The following is a 13,540-nucleotide window of genomic DNA, read 5'->3' as shown; positions in this document are numbered from 1 at the left end:
GTGACCCAGATATGTCCACCGCCTTCTTTTCAGCTACTCAATGACTGGAGGTTGACCTGTTTTTCTGCGTATTTCTGTATTTGAAATTTTTTGTCGCCAGCTTGTATTCAAGATTCTTCTCAGGCTCATATTTTTCAATTGCGAGGATCTTTTTTTCAAGCTGGGTGTTTATTTTCCAACATTTTCTTGCGTAAAGAAGAGTTGAGAATACATTGCTGTTGAAGAGTCGGAGCTTCAGTCACCTTGGATATTTGTTACTTCTCCAAGTTGGCTTCAGTCTATTAAAGGCGCCTGTAGGTTGTCTAATCCCACGTTTAATGTTGGTCGAAATCTCTCTCTCACAGTCGATTCAGCTATCCAGGTACTTGAATTCCTGGACTTGCTTCAGGTATTAGTGAGGTGCGGGCCGTCAAATTGTATTCAACATTCTTCTGAGGCTCATATTTTCAAATGCAAGGATCCTTTTTTCAAGCTGGGTGTTTATTTTCCAACAGTCACTTGCGTAAAGGAGAATTGAGAGTACATTTCTGTTGAAGAGTTTAAGCTTCAGTCGCATTGAATATTTATTACTTCTCTGAATAGGCTTCAATCTATTGAAGGCACCTGTAGCTTGTCCAATTCTACGTTTAATCTCGGTTGAAATATCTCTATCACAATCAATCCTTGTTTTTGCAATAGAGAACGAGTGGTGAGCTTGTTATGACCATGCTCTTCGATTTGTCAATGTCTATCTTTGGCCCGACATTCTATGCATTCTCGGTGATAGTGCAAAGTAGCTGCTGCAACCGTTCTTTAGACTCGTCGAGAAGGACAACGTCGCCTGTGAAGACCAGATCTAACAGTTGCTTGTTGCTTACTTTTACCCTGTAGCCCGATGTGAATCTCAGGGTATAATCCATTATAATTATAAAGAGCATGGGGGAAAGTACACACTCTTGACGAACACCAGACATGATCTTGAAGAATCTGGTTGTCCCTTTTTCGGTCTTTGCGCAACATTCCGATTCTTTATAAAGCGCTATAATCATATCTACTATTTTCTCAGGAATTCTGTAGTATATCAGAACTCTCCACTAGTAATCTCGGTCATTCAAGTCAAATGCCTTTTCAAAGTCAATGAGTAGGAGGTAGAGTTTCTTGTCCCATTCTTTTGATTCTTTGACAAGCATTTTCAGTACGAATGTTAGATCAGGACATGATCTCCCAGTTCTGAAACCATGCTGCTCTTCTCGTAGAGTTGTGTCAAGTGCTTTTTGCACACCCTGCAAAATGACGGAGGCTAATAGTTTGGAATAGACAGGGAGAAGTTTGATGCCTCTCCAGTTATGGCAGTTCATCAAGTCTCCCTTTTTGAAGAGTTTGACTATAATGCCTCTGCTCCAATCACTTGGGACCCTCCCGAAGGTCCATATTTTGTTAAGAGGGATAGCCGAACAGATATGCAGGTACTAATTGAGTACTTCAGCATTTCTGCTGGAATGCCATCAATACCCGAGGGTCGTCCATTTTTTTAAATTCTTTGCTCTATGAATGATCTTCTCAGCATTCAGATGATCTGTATTGACGTCTAAATTTATAAAAGGGATATCAGGTACATTTGATCGGTCATATTTTCTCGGTATTTTGAAAAGTTTTTCGAAACGGGAAGCCCCCCTCTTGTCAATTTTTTCTGGATCAGATATGGTTAATCCATTTTCGTCCTTGACAAGGGTGACTCGGCTAGCGCCTTCTTCAGCTAAAGCTGCTTCCTTTTCAAGGAACTGTCTTTTGTCCTTTCTTGCACACTATTTTACCTCTTAATCTTTTTATTTGTATAATTGTTTTATTGCCAGCTCTGAACTCCTTGTAGTAGGTATGAACGTGGCCTGGACGAGTGCCTTTCGTTCGTAAATCAGTTTCAATGTTACGTTAGAGATCCACCTTTCATGTGGTTTCTTTCGGAAACCTAGCTCTTCTTTGGCAATCGTCGTGTATACACTTTTTATTTTCTCCTATTTCTCTTCTACGCTTTCTGAGTCTTTTGCCTCAACAGCCAAGGCATCGAATTTGTTCCAGAACGATATTCAGAAATATCTGCAAACTTTTCCATCCTGCAGTTTGTCTGTGTCGTACAGTTTCTCTTACTGCGTCTTCCTTTAGGCACGTAGTTTGATCTGTATATGGGTAATCGTGAGGATGTAATCCGACTGGGTGTCTGCTCCTCTTTACCCACGCACGTCTAACAGACTTGTGCGCCACCTTCTGGTGATCAAGAAATGGTCAATGTAGTTTTGCGTTGAACTGTCTTGAGATGTCCATGTATACTTGTACACATTTTTATGTTCGAAGAGTGATCCACTAATGACAAGGTCATTATTTAGCGTGAAGTCTACTAGTAATGCACCATTTTCGTTAATCTGGCCAAGTCCCTGCGGTCCTAGGACTTTGGGACAGTACTTGCGATTTGCTCCTACTTTGGCAGTCACACCACCAACAACACACAGGACATCATGTTTGAGGATGGTCTTGGTGACAGCCTGTAAGGTTTTTAGAAGCTATCTTTGACATCATCATCCGCCTCATTGGTAGGAGCGTAATATACAATGACAGAAAGCTTTTTTTGTGTGTGTTGTAGCTTACTGTTAAAACAATATCTTTTCGTTTATTGGAGTCCTTTTGAATATTGCTCGGTATGCTGTAGGGGGCAGCATGAGTCCTACACCTGCCCGATGATGGTAGTCTTCTCCGCTGTACAACAGCACACGTCCATAATTTAATGCTTTTTGGCTTACACCTTTCCAACGTATTTTGCTTAGGGCCAGGATGTCAATATTATATTGCTTCATCTCTCTGAGAACTTGCATGGTCTTTGATTACCAGGGTTAACGGTTTTTGACAAATTTAAAATATTTACCGTAATAAAAAGAAGAGGAAAGCAATAAAAGAAGCAAATTCAGCATAGTCTTTTGAAAAATAGAATTACTATAGCCATCTTCTAGTTCTGAAGGACTTTTTTTTACCAATTTTTATGAATCCCGTGCTAAGTCATAAATAAGATGGAATAATTGTTCTTGATTATCATTTGGACTGTATCTTTTTGTGATCTTTGTGATCTGTGAGCTCTATGAATGATCTTCTCAGCATTCGGATGACCTGTATTGATGTCTAAATTTATAAAAGGGATATCAGGTACATTTGCTCGGTCACGGGTTCTCGGTATTTTGAAAAGTTTTTCGAAATGGGAAGCCCACCTCTCGTCAATTTTTTCTGGATCAGATATGTTTAATCCATTTTCGTCCTTGACAAGGGTGACTCGGCTAGCGCCTTCTTCAGCTAAAGCTGCTTCCTTTTCAAGGAACTGTCTCTTGTCCTTTCTTGCACACTATTTTACCTCTTTATCTTTTTCTTTGTATAATTGTTTTATTGCCAGCTCTGAACTCCTTGTAGTAGGTATGAACGTGGCCTGGTTGAGTGCCTTTCGTTCGTCAATCAGTTTCAATGTTACGTTAGAGATCCACCTTTCCTGTGGTTTCTTTCGGAAACCTAGCTTTTCTTTGGCAATCGTCATGTATACATTTTTATTTTCTCCTATTTCTCTTCTTTCTACGCTTTCTGAGTCTTTTGCCTCAACTGCCAAGACATCGAATTTGTTCCATAACGATATGCAGAAATATCTGTGAACTTTTCGATCCTGCAGCTTTTCTGTGTGGTACAGTTTCTTCAGATCTTGCTGTGTTTTCCTTTGGGCACGTAGTTTGATCTACATATGGGTAATCATGAGGATGTAATCCGACTGGGCTTCTGCTCCTCTTTACCCACACACGTCTAACAGGCTTGTGTGCCACCATCTGGTGATCAAGAAATGGTCAATTAGGTTTCGTGTTGAACCGTCTGGAGATGTCCATGTATACTTGTGCACATTTTTATGTTCGAAGAGCGATCCACTAACGACAAGATCATTATTTAGCGTTAAGTCTACTTGTAATGCACCATTTTCGTTAATCTGGCCAAGTCCCTGTGGTCTTAGGACTTTGGGACAGTACTTGCGATTTGCTCCTACTTTGGCAGTCACACCTCCAACAACACACAGGACATCATGTTTGAAGATGTCCTTGGTGACAGCCTGTATGTTTTTTAGAAGCTATCTTTTACATCATCTTCCGCCTCATTGGTAGGAGCGTAACATACAATTACAAAAAGCTTTGTTTGTGTTGTAGCTTACCGTTCAAACAAGATCCTTTCGTTTATTGGCATCCATTTGAATATTGTTCGGTATGCTGCAGTCCTCTCCGCTGTATAACAGCACACGTCCATAATTTAATGTTTTTTGGCCTACACCTGTCCAACGTATTTCGCTTAGGGTCAGGATGTAAATATTATATTGCTTCATCTCTCTGAGAACTTGCTCGGTGTTTGATTACCAGGGTTAACGTTTTTTGAAAAATTTTAAATATTTACCGTAATAAAAAGAAGAGGAAAGCAATAAAAGAAGCAAATTCAGCATATTCTTTTGAGAAATAGAATTACTATAGGCATCTTCTAGTTCTGAAGGATTTTTCTTACCAATTTGTATGAATCCCGGGCTAAGTCGTAAATAAGATTGAATAACTGTTCTTGATTATCATTTGTAATGTAACTTTTTGTGATGGAATAAAAATGTAAATTTAATGGTTAGGGCATAGTTTTTTCATAGCTTTGGTACTTAACTTATTACTTGGGTTTTAAAGGCGAATTAGCATAATTGTCATGCAAAACTATTTTTCATATGCCGGAAAATAGCGAATTACAGCCGTGGTTTAAGGGATTTTGAGCTAGATTTTTCATTTATTTCTGCTTTTTGCATCAATTTTCTTTCTAAAAGTTATAGAATTTGCTATGGAGAATTAAATTTCGGGAGAACTGTAGTGTCCTTAACATATAAATATTACAGGAAGACTCGTTGCTCCATCAAATTCTTGAAAATACCCATTTTGGTATTTACATTTAAAAAATCGAAAAAAAACCTTCTCCCTTGATTTTAGAAAATGATTTTATTTGTATCTTCTTAAAAAAAAATTCTTTGCCCTCCCTCCGCCTACAATTATCGTGAATCGGAGCACTTTAACAAATCGACCGAATTGAGAAGAAAAGTCGTTCGAAAGCAGAATAAGAATCAGTCGAAAAGAGTTAATCAAATCACTTGGTTATCACTTTATATATCAACTATTTACTGCAAGTTAGGAAGGTCAATAGGCCAACTAATAATCAACTGATGCAAGTCATATTTTCATTAACTATTGTTATTTGTTTTTTTTATGGTGTAAAAATATTTTGATTTTCAACAACTTTCTTTCTAAAAGTCGTAGAATTCGCTATCCAGAATTAAATTTCGGGAGAACTGTAAAAAAATCAGTCAATTTTTTTTTTGAACGCATTAAAAATTTACTTATGTTCATTTTTGTTATGTCTTTACGCCGGTTCCCGACAGTCGGCACGCAACAGGCTTCTATATAAAGATTCTAATTGTTGCTTTTCTTCTAACCCCAGAAAAATTTAGCCTTTTTTGATGTTATGACGCCACCATAGGTTCAATACAGTCGCCCTGGGAAAAATGTGAATTCTTTCTTAAAGTTGTGACATATATAGATCGTTCTTGTGCCTTACTATGGCAAGATATTCAATAATTTGATTTTCCCCCAAAACTGTGTATATACAATGGATATAACTGTGTATAAAGCTAGAAAGCTTTTATGTAAGCTGCAACAATATTTATGGTGTCTCATAGAAAAATTTTAATTTTTAATTGAAATTAGAGAAAAACCTGAAGTTTTATTTTCTATTGGGTTAAACCCAATTATAACATAAAAAGAGAGATACTACAAAATAAACACCAGTAGGCTTATAGTCTTCAGCACAGCCAGTTATATAATGCCTTTAGAAAAAAACTGCCATTGGACCTAAAAGAATTCAGCAAATCACTTGACCATCACTTTATTTATCAAATATTTACTGCAAGTTAGAGTTGACCAATAGTGCAACTAAAAACCAACTAATGCAAGTCCTATTTTCAATTATTGTTGTTATTCGTTATTATTTAAGGTGTGAAAACCATTTGGATTTTTCAAAAAAATTATTTCTATAAGTTGTAGAATTTGCTATGCAGAATTAAATTTCAGAAGAACTGTAAAGAATCAGTCAATTTTTTTTTTCAACGCATCAAAATTGTATTTATATTCATTTTCGTTACGATTTTACGCCGGGCCCCGGCACTCGGCCTGCAACAGGCTTCTATATAGATTCTAATTGCCGCTTTTCTTCTAACCACAGACAATTTCAGCTTTTTTTATGGCACTTGGTATTAACCAAGTGACAAATAGCAATCGCAAATTCTGTCGGTCTGTCAGTCTGTCAGTCCAGGTTTTGCTACTTTAGGCACTTCCAGGTAAGTTAGGACGATGAAATTTGGCATGCATATCAGGGACCGGACCAGATTAAATTAAAAATAGTCGTTTTCCCGATTTGACCATCTGGGGGGGGGGGGGCGTTCATTCGGAAAAAAATAGAAAAAATGAAGTATTTATAACTTACGAATGGTTGATCAGATCTTAATGAAATTTGATCTTTGGAAGGATATCGTGTCTCAGAGCTGTTATTTTAAATCCAAACCGGATCTGGTGACATTGAAGGGGACGGGACCCAGAGATCGAATCACGCTGCAGGAATGCACTGCAGGGCCGACGCAGGGACCTTAGTAGTCAAGAAGCGTCGTTAATTCTTAAATAATAAAAATTGAAGTGGAGTTGGGAGGGGGGAACCTAAAATCTTGGAAAACACTTTGAGTGGAGGGATCGGGATGAAACTTGGTGGGGGAAATAAGCACAAGTCCTAGATACATGATTGAAATAACCGGAACGGATCCGCTCTCTTTGGGGTAGTTTAGGATGTGTGTTAATTCTGAAAAATTAGGAAAAATGAGGTATTTTTAACTTACGAACGGGTGATCGGATCTCAATGAAATTTGATATTTAGAAGGATATCGTATCTCAAAGCTCTCATTTCAAACCCCGACCGGATATGGCCACCTTGGGGGGAGTTTGCACTCCTATAAAATGCCTATATTTTGGCTAAAATCCTATTATTCCTATATTTTTGGCTGAAGAGCACTAAGAACATTGCTCATGATTTGCAATTTTCTGTCTTTTGGTGTAGATTGATAATTAATTACAACGAGCTGTTTGAACTTAACTAATGCTTTGTGTTGGGCTTAGTAAGCTGCTTCTGCCTGGGCTATGCTGTTGTGTTGACTTAGTAGCCTATGTTTTGTTTTTTGTCATGTTGAACCTGTCCGAAATGAGCGAAGATCAGTATATGGGCTAGCAGTCTCTGCTTAATGAGACTGGAGTTCTTGCGACTTATGTGTCTCCTGGCTGAACGCTGGCTGGCTGATGTGAATACGGCCCAGTTATTCAAATGGGCTTTTCTAAGATAGTTGCTAATCGAGGGAAGTATAATAGACGTGCACTGGGTAGGCTATATGCTACATTCTGTGATCAATCAGTCCTTTATCTATCTGGTCTTTATCCCCTTCTAAAGAAAAATGATGTTAATCAGATTCGGACTTTTTATTTCAGATATTGTAAATTTTTACTTTATCTCCCTCCTTGGTATAGCAATGGCAAGATAATTCGTAAGTTTGATGTCCCTGATAGAAGTGCAAAATTGGCCCTCCTGCATGGAAGGTTGTCGGAATCAGCTTTTTATCGTTTATCGCCTCATCATCCTTTGCTCCGTCTGTTCGGTTAATCTCATTGTAGCATAGTGTTTTTATGGCACTTGGTATTAACCAAGTGACATTTAGCAATCGCAAATTTTGTCTGTGTCGGTCCTGGTTTTGCTACTTTAGGCACTTCCAGGTAAGCTAGGACAATGAAATTTGGCAGGCATATTAGGAACTGGACCAGATTAAATCAGAAATAGTCTTTTTCCCGATTTGACCATCTTGGGGGGTGGGAATGGGGGGCCCGTTAATTCAGAAAAAATAGAAAAATGAAGTATTTTTAACTTAAGAACGGTTGATCAGATCTTAATGAAATTTGATGTTTGGAAGGATATCGTGTCTCAAAGCTGTTATTTTAAATCCCGACCGGATCTGGTGACATTGGGGGAGTTTGGGGTGACCTAAAATCATGGAAAACGCTTAGATTGGAGGGATTGGGCTGAAACTTGGTGGGAAAAATAACCACAAGTCCTATATACATGATTGACATAACCAGAACGGATCCGCTCTCTTTGGGGTATTTTGGGGGCGGCGGTTGATTCTGAAAAATTAGAAAAATGAGGTATTTTTAACTTACGAACGAGTGATCGGATCTCAATGAAATTTGATATTTAGAAGGATATCGTATCTCAAAGCTCTCATTTCAAACCCCGACCGGATATGGCCACCTTGGGGGGAGTTTGGGGGAACCTAAAATCATGGAAAACGCTTAGATTGGAGGGATCGGGATGGAAACTGGTGGGAAAAATAAGCAGAAGTCTTATTTTAGTCTATAGTCTATTTTAAATCCCGACCGGATCTGGAGACATTGGGGGGACCTAAAATCATGGAAAACGCTTAGATTGGAGGGATCGGGATGAAACTTGGTAATTTATGTGACCAGGCATCCCGACATCTACCATAGATCTGATCCCGAGGACTTCCGAATCCTATATTTGGCATATATTTGGGCCCGGGAAATCCTATAAAAATAGGACAGAGCCTATAATTTGAAACGAACCGACCTGTCCGAACCCTGTAATTCTGAAAAATTAGAGAAATAATGTATTTTTAACTTACGAAGGAGTGATCGTATCTTCATGAAACTTCATATTTAGAAGGACCTCGTAACTCAGATCTCTTATTTTAATTCTCAACCGGATCCAGCGTCATTGGAGGGGGCAGTTGGAGGTGGGGGGACCGAAAATCTTAGAAAATACTTAAGGTGGAGAGATCAGGATGAGACTGGATGGGAAGAATAAAAACCTGTCTAAGATACGTGACTGACATAACCGGACCGGACCTGCACTCTTTTGTGGAGTTGTGGGGGGGGGCGGTAATTTGGAAAAATGAGGTATTTGTAACTTATGAAAGGGTGACCAGATCTTAATGAAATTTGATATTTAGAAGGATCTTGTGCTTTAAAGCTCTAATTTTAAATTCCGACCAGATCCTGTGACATTGGGGGGAGTTGGAGGGGGGAACCGGAATTCTTGGAAAACGTGAAAATTGGTGTATTTTTTATCTCACGAATAGGTGATCGGATCTTAATGAAATTGATATTTAAAAGGACATCGTGACTCAGAGCTTTTATTTTAAATACTGACCGGCATTAAGCCTCTGATTTCCCTTTTAAATCAATCTATTGATTTTCAGAATTTTGTTAGAGCTCATATCATATGAGCTCTTGGCTCTTAGCTCTTCTTGCCACGTCACAAGAACCATATGAGCTCTTAGCTCTTGTTTTGTCATGACGTCATCACAGATTCGATAGAGTCGTCCTGGGAAAAATACCAACTCTTTCTTAAAGAGTTTACTTAATAATTTTAATTATTTAATTTAATTAAATTTTATACTTAATAATGATAGATGGTAATAAGCTTACCTAAGCCATGGATGTCAGGTGATTGATTTTCCCAACGATAATTTCGACAGGACCTGGGCCTGTCATCATCAGGTTAAATTCAAATTTCTTGCCAGAAAGTAAAATCACTAAATAAATAAAACTAAAAACACTGAACAACACTAATGATGAGCCGAACCTGGAATTATTGTTGTGCCATGGCCCGAATTTTGGTAGAGGCATTGATGGCTGCTGTCCTAGTAGATCTTACAGAGCTTGGGCCTTTAGGAAAGGGCTGGAGTTTTTTGTGAGTTTTCAATTTATGGGTGACTGGTTTCCCAAATTTCGCTAATGTGAAACTCACCATTGTCTTTATTGATGGCTGGTTTATTTTTAGCTATTTCCAAAGCTTCTCTGATTTTCTGCTTTAAGAGTTGTGGGACTATAGCAATAAGTTGGGCTTAGTCAAACTTAGTGGAGTGGGAAGGGTTTTCAAAGATATGATGGGCCAATGCAGAAAAATTATCTTCCTCCTTTAGCTTTGTCTTTTTAAGGCAGGCATCAATGGAATCAGCATGTTCTTTTAGTTCGGTGATGTAGAGGTGTCATGGTACGACCTATATATGTATCACCGCATCTGCAAGGAATCTCATATACCCTTGGTGGATCTGAAGTAATCTTGTCCTTGTCATCTCTTATATAATCAAGTTCAGTCTTCAGCTCAAAATCAGAGGAGCATACTAAAAATGCTCTATCAACCAATGAATAGACTATAGAATTTGACTATAGGGTGGTTATAGGAGTCATATCTCAGATATCTATCACTGTGAGTTGGCTTTCTATACACACTCAAGTCCAACCTAGTTTCTCGTTTTGAAATGAGAACATCTAAGAAGGGTAAATTGTGGTTATTTTCAAGTTCAATGGTGAACTTAATATCTGAGTAATAACCTGATGATGACAGGCACAGGTCCTGTCGAAATTATCGTTAGAAACATCAATCACCTGACATCCATAGCTTAGGTAAGCGTATTACCATCTATGATTACTATGTGACCTATTAAGATCGTTCTTGTACAGTACTGCGACAAGGTGTTAAAAAATTTGGTTTTTCCACAAAACTGTGTATATGCATTGGATGTAACTGCAATTATATCCAAGCAGTTATAAGTATTTTGGAGTTTACATAGTAGCTTTCTAGCTTAATACACAGTTATATTCAAAGTATTTACACAGTCTTGTGGAAAAATAAAATTATTTAATACCTTGTCACAGTACGGTGGATGAAAGTGCACTTCTTGATCAGGGGTTTGCGGGTTCAAACCCACCTGTGGCAAGGCAAGCTGGCTAAATTTGTCTCGTCGAGTTATCCTTTGTATTTATAACAAACTTTTGTTATTCGGGTTTTCTACCGCTATTATGTAACTGGTTCCGTTGAAAACCGTAAGCCTACTGTTGTTTGTTTTGCTGCATCTTTCTTTTTATGCAATGACTGGATTTAACCTCATACAAAATAATACTTCTTTTAAAAGTTTCAGAGATTTCTCTAGTTTCAATTGAAAAATTATAATTTTTGATGAAACACCGTAAGTATTTTTACAGTTTACATAATAGCTTTCTAGTTTTATGCACAGTTATATTGAAAGTATTTACACAGATTTGTGGAAAAATCAAATTATTATATCCTTGTCACAGTATGGTGGATGAAAGTGTGGTTCTTTATCAGAGGTTTGTGGGTTCAATGCTGTCTGTGGCAAGGCAAGCTGCCCATATTGGTTTCATCGAATCATTATTTGTATTAATAGCAAGCTTTCATTTTTTGGATCTTCCTACAGGTATTATACAACTGGATGGGTTGAAAACTGTATGCTTACTGGTGTTTATTCTGTCTTCTCCTCTTTGTATGCTACAACTGGGTTTAAGCTAATAGAAATTAAAACTTCTTTTAAAATTTAAGACTACTGGTGATTATTCTGGCGTATGTCTTTTTATGTTATAACAGGATTTTAATCGAACAGAAAATAAAACTTCTTTTAAAACTTTGAGGCATTTCAAAATTTTTGAGGCATTTCGAAAATTTTCAATTTTAATTATTTCAAATCAAATTACCGAATACATTGTCTTAGCACGATGGATAAAAGTATGCCTCTTGATTAGGGGTATGCGGGTTTAATCCCGCCTGTGGCAAGGCAAGCTACCTGCATTGGGCTCGTCTAACCATCTTTTGTAGCAATCGCAAATTTTCGTTTTTGGGTCTTCCTACAGGTATCAAATAACTTGTTGGATTGAAAACTGTAAGCTTACTGGGGTTTGTTCTGTACTATTTTTCTTTTTATGCTATAAGTACATTTAACCTAACAGAAAATAAAACCTCCTTTAAAATTTTTAGGTATTTCTCTAGTTTTTTTAAAAATATAATTTTAATGAGACACCATAAATAGTTTTGCAGTTTATATAATAAATTTTGAGAGTCGGAACTGAGAACTTAGATAAAATAACATTTATTAAAAAAATTAGAGATATTTTTAAGTTCAATTCAGAAATATGTTGGCATATAACGTAAATTCAATACTGATATATTAAAAATGACGTCACTCACATGAATATATTTTTCCAAAATTCAGGCTTTTAATGAGTTTTCTCAAGCTTCTGACCTATATAGATCGTTTTTCTTAGTCAGAAAATTTTAGGATACCAATTTTTCTGAAAAAATATGGAGCCGTTTTCCAGAAAAATAAATAATGAATAAATCATTGCTCGTTTAAAGAGATACTATATATATATATATATATATATATATATATATATATATATATATATATATATATATATATATATATATATTTATATATATATATATATATATATATATATATATATATATATATATATATATATATATATATATATATATATATATATATATAATATATATATATATATTGCTCGTTTAAAGAGATACTATATATATATATATATATATATATATATATATATATATATATATATATCTTATTTTTACCAATTGTATTTATTTTTTCTTTTCAATTCTAAAGGATTGAACTTTTAGCTTCGTCACTGACAGTATTTCCTTTTTAAGCAAAAGAATTTTTTCCTGCAGGGATGAATATTTTGTATTAAGGAAAATAAACTTTTAAAGGTATAAAAAAATTACTTTTACTAATTTGACTTAACTTTCCGATCCAGTTTTTAGTGATTTAATTTCGAGCTTTGTGACTTATAATTGATTCTTTTTAGAGTTGTTTTATTGCAGGGGAGGAAGCTACGTGCTCGGCAGGAATAAACCCTTTGGTTGGCAAGCCGTGGTACCAGCAAATTGGGCGGAAAGAAGCGGAAATTCTGCTGAGACAAGGTAGGCTAATATTAGAATACTTTATTCACAGCATTTATTCCATTTATTTTGTTTCAAAAGACTGATTATAGTTAAAGACTGGTATGTCCAGGCGCGGATATCCCAATTTAATTTGATTTTCCTGTCAAATTAAAATTAATAAAGATTGAAAAAATTAAAAATTAAAAAAGATTGGGAAAACTTAATAGCCGCCTTGCAAAAAGTGGGGTAGCAAAGTAGCATTGCTAGATGGCAGTTTTCAAATTTGTTGGCAGATTTTGTCTAAAAAATAAACATAAAAAAACAAGGTTTTTCAACCGAAAGTAAGGAGCAACACTAAAACTTAAAACGAACAGATATTATTATGCATATGAGGGGGCTCGCCCTCTCGTCAATACTTCCTCATTACGCTAAAGTTCTAATTTTGTTCAAATCCTTTAAGAACGGCCCCTGAATCACAAAGGCTGTTTAATTAGAATAAATACCTCTTTTGAAAGTACTAAAAATACTTTAGCGTAAATAGCGAGGTATTGACGAGGGGGTAAACCCCTTCATATGCGCAATAATTTCTGTTCGTTTTAAATTTTAATGCTGCTCCTTACTTTCAGTTAAAAAAATTGGTCTTTTTAAA

At 36.4% G+C, this 13,540-nt stretch overlaps 1 protein-coding gene across 2 annotated transcripts in view; it reads left to right on the top strand.

Annotated features, from left to right (window-relative positions):
* Positions 1-13,540, top strand: part of LOC136029923 (uncharacterized) — a 119,957-nt gene that overhangs the window by 95,103 nt on the left and 11,314 nt on the right. For both annotated transcript variants that reach the window (XM_065708450.1, XM_065708451.1), the window contains exon 9: positions 12,832-12,930. In XM_065708450.1, the coding sequence (XP_065564522.1) occupies positions 12,832-12,930 (99 nt within the window). The remainder of the gene's footprint in view (positions 1-12,831; positions 12,931-13,540) is intronic.

The sequence above is a fragment of the Artemia franciscana genome, chromosome 8, assembly GCF_032884065.1.
Source record: "Artemia franciscana chromosome 8, ASM3288406v1, whole genome shotgun sequence".
NCBI classification, from domain to species: domain Eukaryota; kingdom Metazoa; phylum Arthropoda; class Branchiopoda; order Anostraca; family Artemiidae; genus Artemia; species Artemia franciscana.
This window is presented reverse-complemented; position numbering and strand designations above follow the sequence as displayed.